The sequence below is a fragment of the Balaenoptera borealis genome (assembly GCF_965194805.1).
Source record: "Balaenoptera borealis genome assembly, chromosome: 15".
Classification (NCBI taxonomy): Eukaryota; Metazoa; Chordata; class Mammalia; order Artiodactyla; family Balaenopteridae; genus Balaenoptera; species Balaenoptera borealis.
The window spans coordinates 26,797,967-26,819,043 of NC_138871.1; the positions used below are offsets into that span (position 1 = coordinate 26,797,967).

Below are 21,077 nucleotides of genomic sequence, written 5' to 3' on the forward strand. Positions count from 1 at the left end.
CGGTGACTGCGGCCTGCTCCAAAGAGGAGGGGAGGAGAAGAGGAGGGAACTGGCCTGGGAGGGATGGTGGGAGAAGGCGGAATGTGGGAGGGCTCAAGGGGACGTGGGAGGAACGAAAGGGGTGGGGGAGAGAGGGGGGGCAGTCTCCCCTGGACAAGCACTTTTTTTGTAAGTCCTAGGACTGAACTCCAGGACCAGGACTCTTCTCCCAGCCGCTACGGCCCCCGCTCAGCCACAGGTAGGGGGAGTCACGCTGCCCGTGGGAGGAAGGAGAGTTGTGGATGAAGGATGGTGGAGGGACCTGGGAAAAGGGGTGATGTGGGATAAAGTCAAAGGGAAGTCAAGCTACTGAGGGTTTTATTATTGTCAAAGAAGAGTGAGACACAAGAAGAGTGGAGAAATGAAGCAGATATTGGGGGGTGGGGGCTGCAGGGTGTTCCAAATAGGGCAGCCGGGAGGGCCCTAAGGCTGGGGGCTCCTCTGTTAGGCCCTCTCCCTGGGTCCCCAAGCCAAAATGTCCCCAAACAAAGCTGCCCTGTTGGGTTGTTTGAGTTGGGGGAAGCATGTAGGGGGGGTGAGGGGGGGAGCTCGCTGTAGAGGGGCTGTTCTCCGCCCCAGACAGAGGGAAGGCCTTGGCGGAGAAGCCGATTGGTGCTCTCGCCTCCGCTTGCCCGTGACAGAGATGGCGGTGTTGGCAGGAGGCTTGGAAAACCCCACCCCATCCCCCACCACCTTGAGGCCTGGCCCTCCTGGGCCCCTTGACCCTGCAGGGCATGTAGGATGTGCAGAGTTCTCCAGTGCATTCTGGTTCTCTGCCTTCTCTGCCTGGAATCTGCCCAGAGAGGACTCTCGGCTTGGCTCCCATTCAGGGGACCTGAGATCCCAGGGTCTCCTAAGCCCCTCCTTGCCTGCCTCTCTCCACAATCAGTAGCTATCTGTCCTCTGTCTGACTGGCTGAATAGGATCATCTGGGTCCCTCCTGCCTCTGCTCCTTGGCTCTTGTCAGTTCCCCTCCTCCTTACCTATTGCCTGCCTTTCTCAGTTGCCCCCCAATTCTGTGTGCCAGGCTCTCTCCTGATCCCTCTCTATCCATCTTCAACATTGTCTCTTCCTCTACTGTCTCTGTTTGGTCCCCTTTTATTCCCACAGTTTCCGTTCCTCTCACATTCTGTCTGTCTGGGTCTCCCTCTCCGTGTCTCTTGCTCAGTCTCTTCCTCTTTATCTGGACCATTCTCTGATATTGGTCTCTAATCTCTGTCTTTTGATCACTGGGTCTCCTTGACCCGAGAGTCGGGGTATGGAGGTGATGATAGCAGAACTAAGGAAAGGACATTGTGAGACATAACAACTAATAGTGAGAGTTTTATTCTTCACAAAAGGGAGGGAGAGCCTCTCTCTCTCCCTCCCCCGCCCCCCAATCTGGGTCTCTCAGCCTGTGTGCCTCTTTGACTGTGTTTCTGCTCTTATTTAGTATGTGTTTCTTTCTCACTGTCTCTCTTAGTCCGTGGGTCCCTCTCTTTCTCTCACACTGTCTCTCTGTCTCTGGTCTTAACCAGTGTCTCTTTTCCTCTCATGACCTCTCTCTCAGACCGGGGCCTGGCTCAATTTCAGCTTCTCTCGCATACTCTCTCTCTGGGGCACCCAGGCCTTCCTTGCCATGCGACCTGTCAGTGTCTGGCAGCGGAGCCTGTGGGGGCTGCTGCTGTGCCTCCTGTGCAGCTCGTGCCTGGGATCTCCATCCCCATCCACGGCCCCTGAGAAGAGGGCTGGGAGCCAGGGGCTACGGTTCCGGCTGGCCGGCTTCCCCAGGAAGCCCTTTGAGGGCCGCGTGGAGATCCAGCGGGCTGGCGAATGGGGCACCATCTGCGATGACGACTTCACACTGCAGGCTGCCCATGTCCTATGCCGAGAGCTGGGCTTCACAGAGGCCACAGGCTGGACCCACAGTGCCAAATACGGCCCTGGAAAAGGTGAGCAATGCTCCAGGCACAGCCTAGGTATTGCCAAAGTGCAACCTAAATGTAGGGAGAGGGAACACCAGGATGGCACAGCCATAGGGACACAGAACACCAAGAAAAGCCAGTGTCAAGTACACCCATGGGGGACAAACCAACCAGCAGTCACTTCTCAGAGCTGTGTGAACTTAGGCTGGTCAGTGCCTTCTCTGAGCCTCAGATGCCCCATGTGCAAAATGACTAGGTGAACTCTAAGTTCCTTTCTGCTGCAAAAGTATGATTCCACAAAGCCACGTGCAAAGACAGCCCTGACACAGGTGAGCCCTGTACGATTAAAGTACAAGTGGTTTCATGAGAAGCTGAAAGCAGGTAAATGATGTCTGGATGTCCCAGAGCCAGAAGGAATCACAGATACTGCAGCCAACAAAATCAGATAATAGACCAGAGCTGAAACCAACAAGCTGGAACTTACCAAAGACAAGTATAAACTCTAGGACAAGTATGAATGTGGGTAGTAGGGGATTAGGAACAATTTTGAGACCTGGGGGCGCTTACACTGTATGAGCTCACAGTGAGATTGATAGACAGAAACTGGTGCAGTCTGCAGCTAACCCCCCAGTTTCCACTGGCTAGATCACTTCTGGAATGAAGTGCCACTTTAGATGCCACATTGCCAGAGAGACAGTAGAAAATGGAAGTACCGGGAATTCCCTGGCGCTCCAGGATTAGGACTCCGTGCTTTCACTGCCAAGGGTGCAGGTTCAATCCCTGGTCAGGGAACTAAGATCCTAAAAATGGAAGTACATTCAGAGGCGAGCTGGCCAGATGTGAAAGACTGGAAGCCAAGTTTCAAGGAATAGCTGAAGAAATCAGGGATATTTGGTATGAAAGGAAAAAGCTTTGGATAACAATTACATGATGGTTATCTTCAAATGTGAGGACAGTCATTTGGCTGAGGGATTTTTCTGGAAGGCATCAAAGGACTGAATCAGACCTGGAGGGGGGTGAGTCATAAAAGAGTCTCAAGGACTTTGTGATGGTTCCAACAACCTGGTGGGGCAGGAGGTAGGTATCCCAGCAGAAGCTGGGTAAGTCCTGTCAGGATATGCATGAGGGGTCCCTGCACATTAGCTGGGACCAACTTTTGAGGGGCCACCCAATTCTGAGAGAAAGTCGGTGATATTCATTTCAGTTTGGTCCAGGAAGAGAGAAGAACGCGGGGCAACGTGGCAACGCAGATGGGGGGCACGTGGGAAAATGTAAGGCTGAGGTGAAAGGATTTTACATTTCCAAATCTCACAAATGGCTCAAATCCCTAAGCCCCCATGTATTGGCTGTGGTCTTAGTCAAGTTACTTAACTTCTCTGAACTCCAATTTCTTTATACAAAATGGTGGTAATACCTTCTGGCAGCTCTGTTCTAAGGATGCTCACATATGTACATACCTTGGCAGATTGCCTCACAGACAATAGGTACTTGATTAATTGTAGCTATCATTGAATGGGTAAGGACTGATCAGAACTTCAGTGTTGACTCTTGTTTTTTTTAATTCACCCTACCAAATTCCTGGGTATCCCCAGATCACTATCAACCCTCCATCAATCCTATGCTCCCTTTCCTATTCCTTTCCAGGGTCCCCTGTCCCTTCCCCACTCATTACCTTACCAGGTATGAGGCTTCCATGCTCATTCTCACCAACATCCCCATACTACCTCTCCAAGCCCCTCTGTCCCCTTATCTCCCGCTCCTCCACAGGCCGCATCTGGCTGGACAACCTGAGCTGCAGTGGGACTGAGCGGAGTGTGACTGAATGTGCCTCCCGGGGCTGGGGGAACAGTGACTGTACCCACGATGAGGATGCCGGGGTCATCTGCAAGGACGAGCGCCTCCCTGGCTTCTCGGATTCCAATGTCATTGAGGTCTGTAGTTCATAAACACACACACACACACACACACACACACACACACACACACCACCCAGGGTGGCGAGACAGAGAGGGCTGTGGGGTGGTTATATGTGGAGATACTAGAAGGTAGAGGATCCCATATGCCCAAGGGGATAATTTGGGTTGGTGGGGGACTTGGGGGGGCACAAAATGATAGGGCTCCGAGACACTATATAGTCCAGGTTTGTTTTAGCATTAGCATTCAAGTTACTAAGCCTGGCATGAGCCTCTCCAACTTCATCCCTGGTCCTCAGGGCACTGTGCTCTCCCTCACCTCAGATGTTCCTCCTCTCCTGGGACATCTCCCTTCTTACTTTCTCCTCCTCCTTCAATGCCACTTCCTCTGTGAAGTGCTCCCTCAGGCTCCAGGCAGAGTTAGATGCTCCTTCCCCAGCTTCTTCTGGACCCTTAGTCATTTCTCAGAGCATAGCATGTCCTTGCACTCTCATGGCTGCAGGAGAGTCAACACACCCACACACCCCAGTCAGTACCTCATGGAGAGCAGGCCTGCCTCTCAGCCCCGTCTCGCCATTGGGTTTACAGCAAGCACACTCAATCAGGGTTCCTTGAGGGTGGCCGGTCATATGAAAGGTGTCACTGGGATTCCTTCCTCTACTTGTGGTCCCATCCCCAGGTAGAGCATCACCTGCAAGTGGAGGAGGTACGACTTCGACCAGCCGTTGGGCGGGGCAGGCGGCCCCTGCCCGTGACTGAGGGACTGGTCGAAGTCAGGGTTCCCGACGGCTGGTCGCAAGTGTGTGACAAAGGATGGAGCGCCCACAACAGCCACGTGGTCTGCGGGATGCTGGGCTTCCCTAGCGAAAAGAGGGTCAACGTGGCCTTCTACAGGTGAAGGGACGAGGGCTCTGGTGCAGCGGACTGGAGTTGGGGGTGCTTGTTAAGGAATGGTGTTGAGAGACCTCCGAGGGGGCTGGGGCACTGGGGGAACCTGGGCTCCGGAAGAGTGGGGAAATGTGGAGGCCTCTGCTAAACTGGAGAGTTGAGAAATCTTGCGGGACCATGAAGCGGTCCCCGAGGCGAGTCTGCCACGGGACCGGCGAGGCTCGAGCTCTCTAGCGGCCCGAGCCGGCGCGGGGTGAGCGACGGCTGTGGCGTCGCTGCCCGTGACGCCATCGGTCGGCAGGCGGCGTCTCCGCGACCCGGGGCGAGCGCCGGGTCTCGCGAGGCCATGACCAGCGGCCCGCAGGCCCGCGGGCGGTTGCGGTTACGGTGCCGGCGCTGGCGCGGCCCAGGAACCCGCGGGTCCGAGTTGGGGGGGGGGGGGGGGCGCGGCCATGCCCTGCAGAGGCGGAACCGGGGCGGGGCCGGACGCCGGGAGTCTGACAGTGACAGGCCCGGAGCATCACCGGGGCGGCGGGTCCCCGCCAGAGCGCCAATCCCTGAAGGCCGGAGGGCGCCGGGAGGGGCTGGGCCCCTCCCTGGGGCCAGGCGGCCCACGAGGCGTCTGTGAGCGCGCGAGCCCTCAGGACTCCTAGGCAAGTTTTCCAGAATATGCTTCGGCCCAGAAGCCCGGCCCTCTTCACCTGCTCTGGAGCCCTGGTGTACGCGCCGGCCTCTGGGAAACGGATCACACTGGTGACCGGCTCTGTGCTTACAGCGTCTCGCTTCCCTGGAGCATCTAATTTGGCATTTTGAGAAATTTAGAAATCTCTCTGTAATTTAAGTGATTGTTTTCTTCATCTCTTCCTTAGATCAGTTTTGCAGGAAGACCTCTTAACATCTGGGTGACCTTCCACTGGGCACACTACTTCAGATGTGGTCTGATCAGGGCAGGGTACAGCAGAAATGCTCACTTTTAATTAAAGCATATTTAGATTTTGCATGCCTTTCTGTTGAGGCAGCATCCCACTGCTCATATTGACCCTGTAATCACCTAAATTGGGTCTTCCCTCATCCTTGATACTGATAGAGCAGCCTAAATCTGTTGAGTTTACCCTATTAGTTTATACATCATTTAAAAATCATTAAAAAGCCATGATGATCCCATGAGATTATCTTGAATCTTGACATTATTTTCGACTTGTCATCTCTCCCTGCCTCCTCTGTTCAATAGATATGATAGCTATGCTTCCTGACTTCATCAAAGTGACTGTTCAAATTGTTGAAATCTTTAAAACCAAAGTCTAACTCTTATGAATCCTCCAGATTTACATCAAACCTTTAATCATTAGTTGTAAAATGTTTTTTCAGCCAATTGGGAACAAACTGAACACTACAATGATGTAGCCAACATTATACCATCTTATCTATAATGAAATCATGGGAGATTTTATTAGTCTTTGCTAAAATCCAGCTATACTATGTTCACAGCCATTCTGCAGCCTTCCAATTTAGTAATCTTACCAAGAAAGGAAATCATGGTGGTTTGACTGAGCTAATTTTTACTGAAATCCTTTTAGATTTCTAAGGATCACCATATTTTTTCCTCAATGCTCACAAACTTTCTATTTAATAACTTATTCTAGAATATTAATTATCTGTAGATTGAGGAATCCTCTTCCTGCTTTTCAAAAATCAGTACATTATCCAACCTCCAGTCTTTTCCATACTTGCTCAAATTTTCTTTACCTTGGCTCTGAGACACATCTTTCAGCCCCAAGGAATATACTTTATCTGGCATAGAGACTCATACGGTTTAAAACATCTATGTGCTGTGCTCCTTTGTTATTATCTACCTTGGGGCTATATTTCTTTCCCTGTGCTTGTTCTTTACCTTTCCTAATCCAAACACCAGGTTCTGAAAGGTTAGTACGATTTAAATAGCAGGCATTTCAGGAGAAGAAGGTAGCATGAACAAAAGTATAGAGAGTCATTCATTCAACATTTATTTACTGAGCGCCTACTGTGTGCCAGGGACTGTTGTAGATACTAGGGATTCAATAATGAACAAAACAGACAAAAATCCCTGATCTCATGGACTAGGGAAGAACCAGATAAAAAGTAAAATTACAAAATGTAAGGATGGCAAAGGGCATAATACATAAAAATAAAGCAGGGAAAGGGTTAGGAAGTGGGACTGGGATTGCAGTTTTAAATAGGTCAGAGGAGGCATCATTTGAGAAAATATTTAAAGGAGGCGAAGGCACAAGCTATGCAAAAATCTAGATGAGCATCTCCAGGAAGAGGCATCATAAATGAGAAGATCCTGGGGAGTGTGGTGGTGTGTATCACGATGTGGGGGATGGGGGATTCTTGTCATGCTCCAGGAGACCATTGGGGCTGGAACTGAGTGAACAAGGGAGAAAATGATAGGACATGTGATGCAGGAGGAGATAGGGAAAGAATGGGGAGCCAGATCATGTAGGGCCATTTGAGAGTCTTTGGTTTTTACTCTGTGTGAGATAAGGTTTTGGGCAGAGGTGTGACATCTGACTTCCACTTTTTATGTATTATTTGGGCTGCTTTGTTAAGAATAGACTGTAAGGGATGTGGCAGAATCAAGCATCAGGAAGATAAGGCAAAGATAAGGCAATACGCAAACAGGGGACTACCCTGGCAGTCCAGTGGTTAAGACTCCATGCCCCCAATGCAGGGGGTATGGGTTCGATCCCTGGTCAGGAAACTAAGATCCAGCGTGCTGCATGGCATGGTGCGGCGTGGCCAAAAAAACAAACAAAAAAATGCAAACAGGGAGGTGAGGTAGAAAGAAAAGCAGGTGAGTGTGGAGGCCTAGAAGCCAAGTAAAGTGCTTCAAGGAAGAGTGATCAAGTGTGTCAGTGCCGCTGATGGGTCTAAAAATATGAGGACTGAGAAATGAATACTGGATTTAGCAACATGGAAGTTATTGCTGACCCTGACAAAGATGAAAATGAATAGGATATTTTGAAAGACAGTTGACAAGAGTAGAAGATTTATACTGAGAAATAGTGGAAGAAAGATCTGAATGGATAAAATAAGGCTAGAAAATGGAACACTTTTAATGCCAGATTGGAGAGTTTTACCTTTATCTTATGGAAAATTAAAAAATACAAGTACTTGTATGGGACAGTGATAAAATAAGGCCAATGTTTTTAAAAGTTTGATAGCAGTGAATTGGAAGAGGAAGTTCTAGATGCAGTAAGATTAGTCAGGAGTTATAAAACTGAAGCTGATTAGGAGGATGACAACGAGGAGAGAGGGGAATGAATAGATGTAGGATGACTGATAGCATATAGAAAATAAGAGAAGAAATAACTAAAATGATACTGAAGCTGCTCAAGAGAAGGATGGTATCCATCAGGCATCTCTGGGCTTCAAGTTAATATGAACTAACTTTAGACGTGGGCCATCCCAGGGAATTTTGAGGCCCAGGAATTGTCCCCACGTATATACAGCCTCAAGTAAGTTTCGGAAATCAGGAATATTTGTGTACATATTGGGATCTCTTACTGGGTCTGGGATATGAAGGCTGGAGAAGGAAATATACTTAGTACAGTGTTCATTCTTAGTGGGGAAAGAGATTACAGGGGTCCTGGGAGATTCTGTGATGAGGATATGGTATAGATACTCCTTCACAGGTCAAGTCAGACAGAGGGAGAATCCTCGTAGGTAATACAATTATAAAGGCTAGGCAAGATAGTTATGAACAACTCTACCTTCCTTAGAGAAAGAAGATGCATCTGCTAGCTTTTAGAGGAAGTCAGTAAGATTTAGAGAATAAGAAAATCAGAATGTGAGATATTTATCATTTTTAAACTTGGTTTGGTAGTTCTACCCTAGAACATGTGAAAGTTGTAGAATTTTAGAAGAGAAAAACAATGAACAGATAATTGAACCATTTACTGCCCTTTTTCAGGCAAAGAAGTTGAGGTTCTAAGAGCTTAAGTGCTGTTTAAGAAGTCACTCTTCTAGTTCATTTCAGTTTGATAGATATTTACTGAACTCCTACTATTTGCCAAGCACTGTGCAAGGTGCTCAGAATACAGAGGTGATGAGAGAGTTAGTTAGGCACCAAATCATAGAAGACCTTATAGGCTATGTTAAGGATTTGGATCTTTATGATAAAAGTAATGGGAACTCATTGAAGTTTTTTAATGAGGAGGGCTGTGAGAGGACATGATCAGGTTTGTGGCTCCGAGAGATTACTTTGACTGCACTTCTGAGAATGGTTTAGAGAAGAGCAAGAGCAAATGGATTAGAGTTGTTTAGGACAGAACATTGACAGGACTTGGTGGTGGATTGACTTTGGGAGCCAAAGAAGAGAGAAGAGTCAAGGTTGACTCCTAGGTTTCCGGCATAGACTTTGCTGGAAGAATTATGTTTATTTTTTAGACCCACATTAAATTTTAGATAACTTTGAGATATCTAAGTAGGAACACCAAGAAGGCAATGGAATATACAAGGTTAGGTGTGAACGAGAACATATAAAGAGAGGATGTGGAGTGAGAAGAGAAGAATGCCTTAGAGCTCTAAAAATTTAAATGACTATATAGAGGAGGAGCCTGCGAAGAAGACCAAGAAAAAGCAACCAGAATTAGGACTCAAACAAGGCCAGTAGTGTTGTGACAGCCAAGGAGGGAAAGAGAGAACAGCAGTGTCAGATGCTACCAAGAGTCAATGGGATGAAGACTAAAAAAGAAGAAAAAAAATCTTCTGGATTTATTATCGCAGAGTGATGGGTGGGGAAAACCAGAAAGGGGGGGTGTTAAGGAGTGAGTGGGAGGAAAGATGGTGAGTGTTGACAACCACTGAAAAGTTTTTCTATGAAGAGGGAGAAAGATGTGGGGTGTGGTGTGTGTGTGTGTGTGCGTACGTGAGAGAGAGAGAGAGCTGAACATGTTTAAAAGGATTCAATTGAGAAGGAGAGGTTATGTGCAACTTCTCAATTGAGAAGGAGAGAAAGGAACATAGGGGAAGGAATTCAGAAACGTTTGGGGGCAGTGGCCTTAGAGAAGAGAGACAGTTGGAATGAGAAAAGGATATACAGATGCAGGTAGCTTTTTATGTTTGATGGTTGAAGGAACAAATGGTAGGGAAAACAAGCACATTTGTGAAGAAATATCAATCAAGACAAATATCAGTACTGGTCCTAAACAAGTACCAGGTCCTTAATGTAACCTGTATTTGCCTTATAATGTATATTATTATATATACCATATAATATATAATATAAAGACTTTATATAGTCCTTAAATAACTTAGAGAAGAAGTACTTCTAAATTTCTAGGTAATACTATATTTTCCTGAATACAACGCTGGAGATCAGAATGATCTCTCTGGGTTACTGGTGAAAGAAAAGTGCCAAGTATATTTCATTTCAGACATGTTTGAGAAAAACATCTGGAGAAAAAGTTTCACACTATACATATATGATGAAAGGTTCTAAACTCTTAGTAGCATCTCAGGAAAGGGACCCAAGAGTTATTGTAGACTCTTTGCTAGGAATGTTGGACATATCGAATGTTTTGGCAAAAAGACCAACTAAGTACATCCTCAGTAAGAAGCCAGGGCAGGAGGTACCAAGCAGATTCAGCCCTGTTAAAATCTATTTATTAAAATCCTAGCACATCTGCACATAGTATACCACATCCAAAGATGACTCCTCAAGAGAAACAGCAGAGCAGGAACATGTTCAAAGAGATGATAACTAAGAGGATAACAGGGAATTCCATGAATTTTGTAAGGACAGACAAGACCTGCATTCATTATACATAGTTGGACAGGACAAAGGGGGCAAAGTGAAAGTCTTTGAAATCAAAGGGAGAATGAGAGGAGAAACAGACCTAGTTTCCATGCATTAGACTTAAGGCAACTTCTTGAAGAATAAAATAGTTCAAATATTTAGGCCAATTAAGAAGAAATAAGGTTTTAGAACTTAATCCCTGGAAGTAAGTTTGGGAAATGAGCTCAGTTTGTGAATGACTAAAGCAAATGGGATTTAACTAAAGTAGGAAGGATTCTGTCATCCTAAGCAGCCTGGCCTCATGCTCCCCAGTCAGACCAAGTTAATGTCCCTTACTATGCAGCCTTGGTCCTTGGTCCTGGTTCACTGGCCTCAGGCCTGGACATGCCAGAAGGCAGAGAGCATCCAAGAAAAAAATACATAGTCAGCCTCTCTAGGTGTGACCAGGCCAGTTCTCTCTCCTTGCCTAGTCAGTCTGGCAATCTTAACAATCCTAACACCCTTCTACTTACACCCGTTCCCCTAGCCCTCCCCCCAGGTTTAGATCAGCCCTAATATCAACCCAAGAGTCCTTATTCCCTATCTATCTGCCTTAACCTAATTTCTGTGGGTCCTGGTATAGGGTCTTTATCAGCCCCGAGTCCATGTCCTTCACTGCTGCTCACCTGTCTGGTTATGTGCCTATGAGGCCAAACAGCTGTGAAGGGTTGAACTTTGGAGGTATCTGATGTTATAAGATCCTGCCACCAGGAACCCTCTAACTGTTGGAAAAGAAATCTTGCCCCTGGTCCCAGTTGCACTAGCTTTTCCCACTTAGTTCTAGACTGATCCTGACTCTGCTGTTGTCTTATCCTCACAGAAAGTTGAGGAAGCGAGCGGCCAAAGCCTCGGCCCGACGCTCCAAGCCCCTTGGAAGGTAATGGGGCAAGAGCCCCGGGACCTCCTGCTAATCCCTGTGACCCCAGGAGGTGGATGGATGGAAGGCCGCCTATCCATGTCCATCCCAGAACCCAAGCTGATGAATCAGGGATATGACTGGAAAATGGCCATCCCAGGGGGGAGGGGAGGGGAGGCAGGCATGGGGATGGGTAAGCTTTGACCTTAGGAAGCACAAGGAGGAAATAATGCAGGAATGGCTGAGGAAAAGCCTCTGCATCTTTATACTTCCCCCAAATAGCTTGGACTCCAGCCTCAGCCACTTGCATGCTTCCTCCCCTGCCCCAACTCCTAACCTCCCTTAATTCATCTGCATTCCCATTCTCTCTTCTCCCTTTACCATTCCTCTTATCTCCTCTCCCCTCACCACCTGGATTGACATAACTAGATTTCTCATAACTGTTGCTGAATCCAGAGAGCAGCATGTATTCCAAAAATAGTTAAGTGGTATGCAGCAGTATATGTGGAAAATCTGACTGCCTTTGCTTTGCCCCTCCCCATGCTCTGCATGAAGGGTCCTTCCTAGAAACAGAAAATAATAATAATAATCCTTTACTTTTCCCTGGCAACGTACCTGACCACTACCTCCACTAACTTCTTTCTCCTTTTTTCAGACCAATCACCAAGCTTAAAGCCAAACCCAAACCCCGAGTGGGCAGGGGGCCAATCAAGAGGTAAATAAAGTTCAGGCTAAGTGGAGAGGAGAGGGAGTGCCGAGTGACGAGTCAGGGGCGTCGGGCTGTGGTCAGGAAGGGGTCCAAGAGAAGCCTCCACCAAGAGGTGGAAGAGCAGCAGCAACTGTTACAAGCCACCTTCCAGATGAGTCAACGAAACGTAAAGTAAGACTGGCCCTTATGTGGTTCTCTGAGGAATTATGCTTGTCACAGGATTTTTGAAAATCTCAGTAGAAGTTCATCCACTGACTACCCTTGTTCCACATGCTTATTTATCTTCCCCCAGCAGATTTTAGTAGATACTCTGGCACTCTTGTCCTTCAGAGGCCATGCTTGCCTCTCCCCCAAGAAGTTAAGTTTGCCTAAGGGATCAGTGTTCCCATTCCTACCTTTATTTAATTGTTAAAAATAAGTGCTACCAGCTTGGAAGTGAGACTGAGGATCCCCTCTGGAAACTTTATCAGGGATGGAGTCACATGAAAGTCCTGATCTCTGGCCCAGTTTACACAATTAGGCTCCCAGTTCCATCATTTTCCTCCTGGGTTCCTTCAGAACCCCAGGAAATGGAAAGCTTCCAATCCCAATGATTGTGTCTCACTTGGTTTCTAAAGGCAGTTTGTGCATGAAAAGTCTCTCTGATAGCTTCTTCAACAGTAGTTGAGGTATAGAGAATTCATCCCTTTCTATTGTCTCCTCCTCTCTTCACAGCATTCCGAGATCACTCAGTGGCCCCTGGTACCCCTCATTCCTCAGCTCCTCCCTCTGGTGCCTTCAAAAGGGCTTGGAATTTGGGGGTGTTCTCGTAGTGCCCTTCCAGCTTAGGGTCATCTTGCCCAACATGGCCATACTCTGGCCTTCCCTGACCCCCACATTAAAATGCACACTGTTGTTTTTATTTTGTTAGTTATGGGGAAAAAAGGAGGAGAGAGTTTTAGAAGAGAGATGTCTTTTTCCTCTGATGGCCTCTTTGACTTTTATTTTCAGCCAGACAGGACTTTGGGAGAATACCTGGTCTCTTTGAATCAACTTATCTTGAGCTCGCAAAGGTATTCTGTAAAGTCTCCAGGCTTCCTTTGTCTGATTTGTTTATAACTTGTCCATCTCTCTGTGTCTTCCCAGCCAATGGCTTCAAATCGTCATATTCCTTCCTTCCTCTGACATCAAGTAATGGAGCACATTACTGCAATAATTCACTGCCAAACCAGCCTCACAGGCCCACTCCACCAACACCAGGCCTCATCTGGTTCCTTTCCTCCCTGGGTTCAAACCAGCTGTTCTGGGAAGAAAGTACTTCTCTCATCACGTGGCTCACTGCAGTATCTCATTCCGTTGGTGTCAATAAGCAAGTCTCCTCATTCTCTCTGGCATCTCTCTGCTGTGTTTGCAAGTCTTAACATCTCTAATTTAGTCCCATTTTCCCACTTGAGTGGCTATGGAACATTCTTTCTGTTACATTTAAACTGCAGAAGCATGGACTACCTCATTAAAGACTCATACAGTTCAGCTCAGGTCTGGGGATATCTTCACCCTTCTGTTGTTCATATTCACTCTCCTTCTCTGGTCACATGGCCCCTCTTTGTCTGTCTTGCATTTGTACATCTTCGTTCCTGTATATACCAGGGCCAGTCTTTCCTGTGTTCACCATCTGGTCTGTTCTTCCATAACTGCCCATCATCCTCTGGCCTGGAAACCCCTCTGGCCTCTAAGAAGCCATGTAGACCCAAGACTTACTCACTCCTTTGCATCCTGACTCAGTTATTTCAGTCACAACGTAATAGAAGGATCTGCTCACTCTGGCTATTCAGGCTTCCTGTTTGTGTCAGCTACTCGCTCCTGCCCATCTCTTCCAGCTGGGCAGTCCTGGCTTCCTATTCTCTTTGCACAGTAGCGTCAGCCTCAGCCTCCATTAGGGCCAGCACCCTGAAACCGTACAGAACAAGGTTTCTGTCAGGCAAGTCAAGACAAGCCTTCCTTCCCATAGGGTTCTTCTGCTGCAGAAGGTCCCCAAGGACCAGGCCCCGTCCGGGTATCTAGGCTCTTTCAGCCTAGAAACTCGCCATTACCTTTGTCTCTTTGTCTCTGTGTTTTTGTGGAGAAGAGGGAAAGAAGAAGGGCTAAAGTGGTCATGGGTGGAGGCATGGAGTGGGAGGAGGGATGTGGGCAAAGAGGCAGGAGCATTGTTTTACCCTACTGCTCCCACTCCTGTCCCCCCAGGCTGCTGGCCCAGCGGCAGCAACACTCCTTTGGTCTGCATGGGGTGGCGTGCGTGGGCACGGAGGCCCACCTCTCTCTCTGCTCCTTGGAGTTCTATCGTGCCAATGACACCACCAGGTGCCCTGGGGGGGCCCCTGCGGTGGTGAGCTGTGTGCCAAGCCCTCTCTACGCAGCATCCAGTGGCCAGAAGAAGCAACAGTCGAAGCCTCAGGGGGAGGTGTGTGAGACAGTGACTATGACCTTCCCCACCCCAGGCAGAGAACCCCCTAGCCTGGCCACCCCCTGATTAAGCACAGCCTTGACCTTTGAGGACAGAGAGGAACTTCCTACCTCCCATGCTCCCTCCCACCAGAATCTCATTCATCTCCCAGGTCTACTCAGCCCTCTCTGTGCTGATGTTCCCATTCACTGCTGGGCACCCCTCTCTCCTTTACAGGCCCGAGTGCGATTAAAGGGTGGAGCCCACCCAGGAGAAGGCCGGGTAGAAGTCCTGAAGGCTGGCACGTGGGGCACAGTCTGTGACCGCAAATGGGACCTGCAGGCAGCCAGCGTGGTGTGTCGGGAGCTGGGCTTCGGGAGTGCTCGAGAGGCTCTGAGCGGTGCCCGCATGGGGCAGGGTGAGGGGGGTGCAGGTGGGAGGGAGAGGGAAGGAGGAGGTACACACTCCTGGGGGGGGGGTACATTCCTTAGGAAGGAGACCCCTGGACAGATAATGAAGTTAGAACCTCCTGATCTTTGACCTCTGACCTTAGGCATGGGTGCCATCCATTTGAGTGAAGTTCGATGCTCTGGCCAGGAACCCTCCCTCTGGAAGTGCCCCCACAGGAACATCACAGCTGAGGACTGTTCCCATAGCCAAGATGCTGGAGTCCGATGCAACCTGCCCTACACTGGGGTAGAGACCAAGGTCAGTCATTCTTTCCACCTTGATTCAGGTATCTCACATCCTATCCAGTTCTGGTCATGATCTGCAGTCTGATGCCCACTGCCCCATGTCCCTGCCATCCTGCAGCTCCCACCTGATGCCACCACTTGCTAGCCCTTTAAGTGCCTCTGAATCACCATTCAGCCATAGGCCTGCTACAGACTCCCACTACTCCACCCCCAAAAGCTTCCCCAGTACTTCCATTGTGTCACTACAGATCCGACTCAGCGGGGGCCGCAGCCGACATGAAGGGCGAGTCGAGGTGCAAACAGGAGGACCTGGGTCCCTTCGCTGGGGCCTCATCTGTGGGGATGACTGGGGCACACTGGAGGCCATGGTTGCCTGCAGGCAACTCGGACTGGGCTATGCCAACCATGGCCTGCAGGTGAGTGGGAAGGAGGAGAGGGGAACCAAGGCTATTGCCTCCAAAGGCTGTGTTTGGGGCAGAGGACTGTCAAAATGAGTCCCTTGGCCTGGGAGGCTGGATGGTGGCCTCACAAAAACACCTCTGTATGTCCCCAGGAGACCTGGTACTGGGACTCAGGGAATATAACAGAGGTGGTGATGAGTGGAGTGCACTGCACAGGGACTGAGCTGTCCCTGGACCAATGTGCTCATCATGGCACCCATGTCGCCTGCAAGAGGACAGGAAGCCATTTCACTGCTGGAGTCATTTGTTCTGAGAGTGAGTGAAGGGTCGGGTGACTCAAGCCAGGGAAGGGAGGCTCTGGGCCACCCCTTTGCTGGGAGAGAGAGAGCTGCAATCTGGAGGGGTCCGCCTTCCCTGCGGAAAACCAGTCTCACCCAACATTCTGGGGGTGGGGGGAAGGGGATGCGGGGCAGGGGGTGGGGGTGAGAATGGACTCACTCCCGCTTGTCCCTGCCCCTCAGCAGTGAGTTCTAACCCCCTCCTTCCTTCCTTGGTGCAGCCGCGTCAGATCTGCTGCTACACTCAGCACTGGTGCAGGAGACCGCGTACATTGAGGACAGGCCCCTGCACATGTTGTACTGTGCTGCTGAAGAGAACTGCCTGGCCAGCTCGGCCCGCTCAGCCAACTGGCCTTATGGCCACCGGCGTCTGCTCCGATTCTCCTCCCAGATCCACAACCTGGGACGCGCTGACTTCAGGCCCAAGGCTGGGCGCCACTCCTGGGTGTGGCATGAGTGTCATGGGTGAGAAGGTCAAGTAGAAGGGCAAGGCCATTGGGGATGGGGCAAGCCTGCTGTGGGCAGGGAAGGAAACAGGGGTTCCCTTGTCCCTACAGGCATTATCACAGTATGGACATCTTCACTCACTATGATATCCTGACCCCCAACGGCACCAAGGTGGCTGAGGGCCACAAAGCTAGTTTCTGTCTAGAAGACACCGAGTGTCAGGAGGGTGAGTTGGGGCCTAGAGTAGACTACAGTTTCCTCATCCCCACAGCCTTGCCTCACACTGACATATGCTTATCTCTTCAGATGTCTCCAAGAGGTATGAGTGTGCCAACTTTGGAGAGCAGGGCATTACGGTGGGTTGCTGGGATCTCTACCGGCATGACATAGACTGTCAATGGATTGACATCACAGATGTGAAGCCAGGAAACTACATTCTGCAGGTGCCTGGGATCTAAGATTTCCAGCTATTGAGTGGGAGGAGTGTTTATTAAAGACACATTTGGATTTGAGGACTGCAGCTGGTTAAGTTGGCTTTCTCACACTCATAGGTGGTCATCAACCCCAATTTTGAAGTAGCAGAAAGTGACTTCACCAACAATGCAATGAAATGTAACTGCAAATATGATGGACATCGCATCTGGGTGCACAACTGCCACATTGGTATTTGGTGGGAAGAGAAGCCAGAAAGACTGGGGGATGGGAGGGAAAGGCCTTCATTCTCTTCTCCCTAGGTTGTTTCTATGTCTTCCCACCCACTTCTGTATTTTTCAGTCTCTCCACTTCTACCCACCCTTCCCCACAACAGGTCTATCTTCCTGCCCAAACCACCTGTTCACCTTGCAGGTGATGCCTTCAGTGAAGAGGCCAACAGGAGGTTCGAACGCTACCCTGGCCAGACCAGCAACCAGATCATCTAAGGTGCCACCGCCCTCCTCTGCAGACCACAACTGGCCCCTAATGGCAGGGGTCTGAGGCTGCCATTACCTCAGGAGCTTACCAAGGAATCCTTGACTTCAGCAGGCCCACAGCACTCATCCACTGTGCACTGTGGGTGTAGAACTGTCAAGCAGAAGTTACTGCCCTCCTTCTTAGGCCAGCTGTCTGGATCTGTGGCCAGGCATGGGGAATTTTGCTCCCAGGCCCAGCACCAAACCAAGCATGCCACAAAGAGGCGCACCTGATTGACTGCCCAGAAAAACAGACAGCAGCAGCTCGTTTTCTTGAGTAGGGAGGTCAGAATGGTCAACTCCAGTATCTCCTCTCAGTTCAGGGAGATACGGCTTTACCTCTAGCCTTTTTGTGGGGGGGAAAGAGCAGTGCGCCACCCTTCCCCTCATTTTTGAGTATAACATGTTGCTAGGTATAATTTTATTTTATATAAAAAGTGTTTTTGTGATTCCTCAGGGCCCAGGGATTGGTGCTGGTAGTTGGAGGGACCTGCCCCCAACTGGTTCATTTAATCCTCCATCCAGGTGCCATGAGAACCCAAGCCAGGAAAGCAAGGTAGAAATCAGAGCAGGAGCCTCCTACTCTTGCTGATCCATTCATTCTGTGACTTCAGGGGTCACATATAAGGTCAATGTTTCCGGTCCCCGCCGGATCCGCACTGCCAGCTGGGATTGGGTTCGAACGGCTTCATAAATATCTTCAGCATTTTGTACCAGCCGCTCCCCAATGGCCAAGATCACATCACCAGGCCGTAGACCAGCCCTATGGCAAAAAATGGACAGAGAGATAAAGGAGGGAATAGATGGCCCAGTTCAAGGGCACATAAACACCTCACCAGTCTCCACCTCCCAGTGCAGTCTCTCCCTCACCGGTGTGCAGGGGAGTCCAGGATGACTTTATGGATGAGCACACCATGCTGAACATCAGGAAAGCTTGGTTCTCGAAGCTGTAGTTCAGCAAGGATGCTGAAAGGACACAGATCACTTTGTTAACCACACCACGGCACTCTCCCCATTTTGGGTTCGCCTCAGATCTCTCATCAACACACTGATAAGTGTATGGACAGGGCATGCACTAGATCCTCTCGAGACAAAATTCACTTTCTGCCTTCTAGCAGTTAGGAAGTGGGACATGCATATAAAAGGTAACTAATTCCAAATGACACACAGTATTAAATCAATAGCACTGTCATTCTAAACTCCTAAGAGAAGCTATAAGGAGGTGGTATAACTTTAGCTGAACCTAGAAGGATCGGTCTGATATTTATATAAAACGAGAACAACATAAACAAAAACATGGGATTAGGAAATAAGGTTGGACGGAACAGAATATACTCAAAGGGAAGCCATGTCTGGAAGGTTGAGTTGAAGACAAATGGAAAATGGCCCCTAAACACCAGGCTAATGGATTGGAGGTTGTAAATCAAAGCAATAACAGGATGAAATTAATCAGGTGGGAGGTATGCAAAATGGAGTGGGGTGAGAAAATCAAGATAATGAGAGAGGACAGCTCTCCTGATTGTTCCAAGTATGAGGCAACTTATCTTAAACACAGAATTGAGAATGAAGCTCAACAGAAGTGCCAGGTGCCCACCACTGGTTACACGGACGGCCCTACCCCTAGAGCTCATACCTGGGAGTCAGGGTTAGCATCATCACTCCAATGTAGCGGCGCTGGGACCCACTGGTTCCAAACCAGGAATCTGTGATAGAGGGACAAATGAGCCCCACCCAGCTACATCCTTCCTTCCCCCTCCTGCTCCTCCCAACAGACCCCTCTCCAACAAGCCCCCACCTCCACCCCCCACTACTTAAAGGAAACCCTTTACCCCCAAGCCAGGCTTACTCTTCTTTTCTCCACGATGCAGAAACTCTCGAAGGCGATCAGCAGGGATGGCAAAGGAGATTCCAGCTGTGACCTTCATGGTATTCACCCCAATCACCTCCCCATCCTGTTGGGACAGAGCCCACTATTCTCTAGCCCAAACAAATAGTAGGAGATGGGGGTACCTGAGCAAGAGTAGCAGGGAGTGTTGGGGAGTCGGGGAAATCTGGCTGGATTCCAGGAGACAGCCAACAGGAAACTGCTCAGAAACTTGACCAAACATCATTGAATTAGGGAAAACCCACCCCTTCCCACACTGACCTGGGGCAGGGATTCTTGGAAAGGATGTCCCACTCACCAGGTTAACCAGGGGACCGCCAGAATTTCCAAACTGCAGGACAAGGAGAAAATATGGAAGAGATCCAGGGACTCTATGCCTGGGGGCAAAACCAGGATGGAGGCACTTTCTCCAGATTCTCTCCTTTACCAGCGCATGAAGGAGTGGGCACGGTTTTTGCCACCCGACCTCTGTATACAGGCTAATCCACCATCTATCACAGTTGGTTCTTGCACCACACACCTCTACCCCCTCCCCCAACCTAGTCTGTCATTTCTCTCATATCAGGACGCACATCAATAGCTGCATCAGTCTGGATGTATTCCACATTGGTTTGGGGAAGGCCCAGGTCTCTGGCTGGACGCTGAGCAGAGCTGACAATGCCGGATGTGATCGTGTTCTGCAGTGCAAAGGGACTTCCCATGGCAACAACAAACTCCCCTTGCCGGACATCGGCTGAACGTCCCAGGGGCAGTGTGGGGAGAGGCTCCTAAGGGAGAATGGGTACAAGAGACCTGTCATCTGGAGATGTAAGCAAATTCAGAGCCCCAACCAGACATGGCCTGCCCAGACCCCCACCTTGGTCTGAATCCTCAGCGTGGCGATATCTGCCACGGGATCCACAGCTGTGACCACGGCCTCATACGTATCGCCGCTAGGCAGCCTCACACGGACTCGGCGCCGATCAGCCACCACATGAGCGTTGGTAACGATGAGCCCGTCGGCAGCCACCACGAATCCTGAGCCATTCGAGATAGGGACTTCGCGGCCCGAAAAAGGGTGCCTGGGATGGGGGGGGCGGGGTTGGGGAAGCACGGATGTGAGGAGGCTCGGACCCCTCCTTCTCGCCCGCCCTCTACCCGCGGCTTCGGTTCCTCCGGGTCTACCCCACCGTTACCGGCCCAAGATCTCGATATAAACCACGGCAGGGGCCGTCTTCTCCACCACGTCCGCGATGAAGTTGTACTGGCTCCGGGGAGAGGGAGGCGGCGAGCCAGGGACCGAGGCGAGGACGGCCGGGGGACCCCGACCCCCGCCCCACAACAACAAGAGCACTGCCCCCCCAGCGCCCAGCGCCACCGCCAGCCACACGCGCGGGTGGGTTCCAGGGGTCCCTGAGTCTTCCCGGATCCGGGGATCTGGGGTCCCCTCGATCAGCCGTGCTCGGGGATCCGAAGTCCCCGACGTCATACATGTTCGTGGTTCAGGGACTCCCACAGACAACCGGGCCCCGAAACTGGGGGTCCCATAAGTCACTCGGGCCCGAGAGTCAGGAGTTCCTGACGTCAGCAAGGCCCGGAGGTCAGGGATCAACAGGGGTCCCTTTCCCCAGCGACCCCCCCCCAAAGCCCGCCATCCCCGGAGGCTCCAGACTGCACCCCGCCCCGCCCTCAGTGCAGCCATCAGCTCCGCCTCGGAAGCCTCGTCGCCCGCCCTGCACAGAGGAGGCGCCCTGGACGCGAGCGGGCGGACAGCGGTACGCGGAGCACGCCGGTACCTGAAGTCTCCAGAAGTGCACGCCGGAACCAAGGATTCCG

The 21,077-nt window shown here is 50.1% G+C and overlaps 2 protein-coding genes across 7 annotated transcripts; one reads left to right on the top strand and one right to left on the bottom strand.

The window, feature by feature from the left end:
* Positions 1–80: 80 nt before the first annotated feature.
* LOXL3 (lysyl oxidase like 3) lies at positions 81–17,826 on the top strand. 5 transcript variants are annotated; one of them, XM_082356963.1, is made up of 16 exons: positions 81–238; positions 1,646–1,970; positions 3,711–3,874; positions 4,536–4,750; positions 11,383–11,439; positions 12,074–12,133; positions 14,348–14,564; positions 14,784–14,964; positions 15,100–15,254; positions 15,490–15,657; positions 15,795–15,957; positions 16,202–16,445; positions 16,538–16,653; positions 16,734–16,870; positions 16,979–17,090; positions 17,274–17,826. In XM_082356963.1, the coding sequence occupies exons 2-16, from the start codon at positions 1,658–1,660 to the stop codon at positions 17,345–17,347; spliced, it is 2,376 nt and encodes a 791-aa protein (XP_082213089.1). In that variant the 5' UTR covers positions 81–238; positions 1,646–1,657; the 3' UTR covers positions 17,348–17,826. The 5 variants fall into 5 exon arrangements, 4 of the variants coding, with proteins under 4 accessions (XP_082213089.1, XP_082213090.1, XP_082213091.1 ...); XM_082356964.1 differs by lacking the exon at positions 11,383–11,439; XR_014234845.1 differs by lacking the exons at positions 16,538–16,653; positions 17,274–17,826.
* On the bottom strand, positions 17,784–21,049 carry HTRA2 (HtrA serine peptidase 2). Of its 2 annotated transcripts, XM_082356992.1 has the most exons (8): positions 20,438–21,049; positions 20,119–20,323; positions 19,835–20,029; positions 19,561–19,593; positions 19,224–19,329; positions 19,011–19,080; positions 18,248–18,343; positions 17,784–18,140 (listed from the first exon to the last, which is right to left on the bottom strand). In XM_082356992.1, exons 1-8 carry the CDS (start codon positions 20,941–20,943, stop codon positions 17,975–17,977), a joined length of 1,377 nt encoding a protein of 458 aa, XP_082213118.1. In that variant the 5' UTR covers positions 20,944–21,049; the 3' UTR covers positions 17,784–17,974. The 2 variants fall into 2 exon arrangements, with proteins under 2 accessions (XP_082213118.1, XP_082213119.1); XM_082356993.1 differs by lacking the exon at positions 19,561–19,593.
* Between the last annotated feature and the right edge of the window lie 28 nt (positions 21,050–21,077).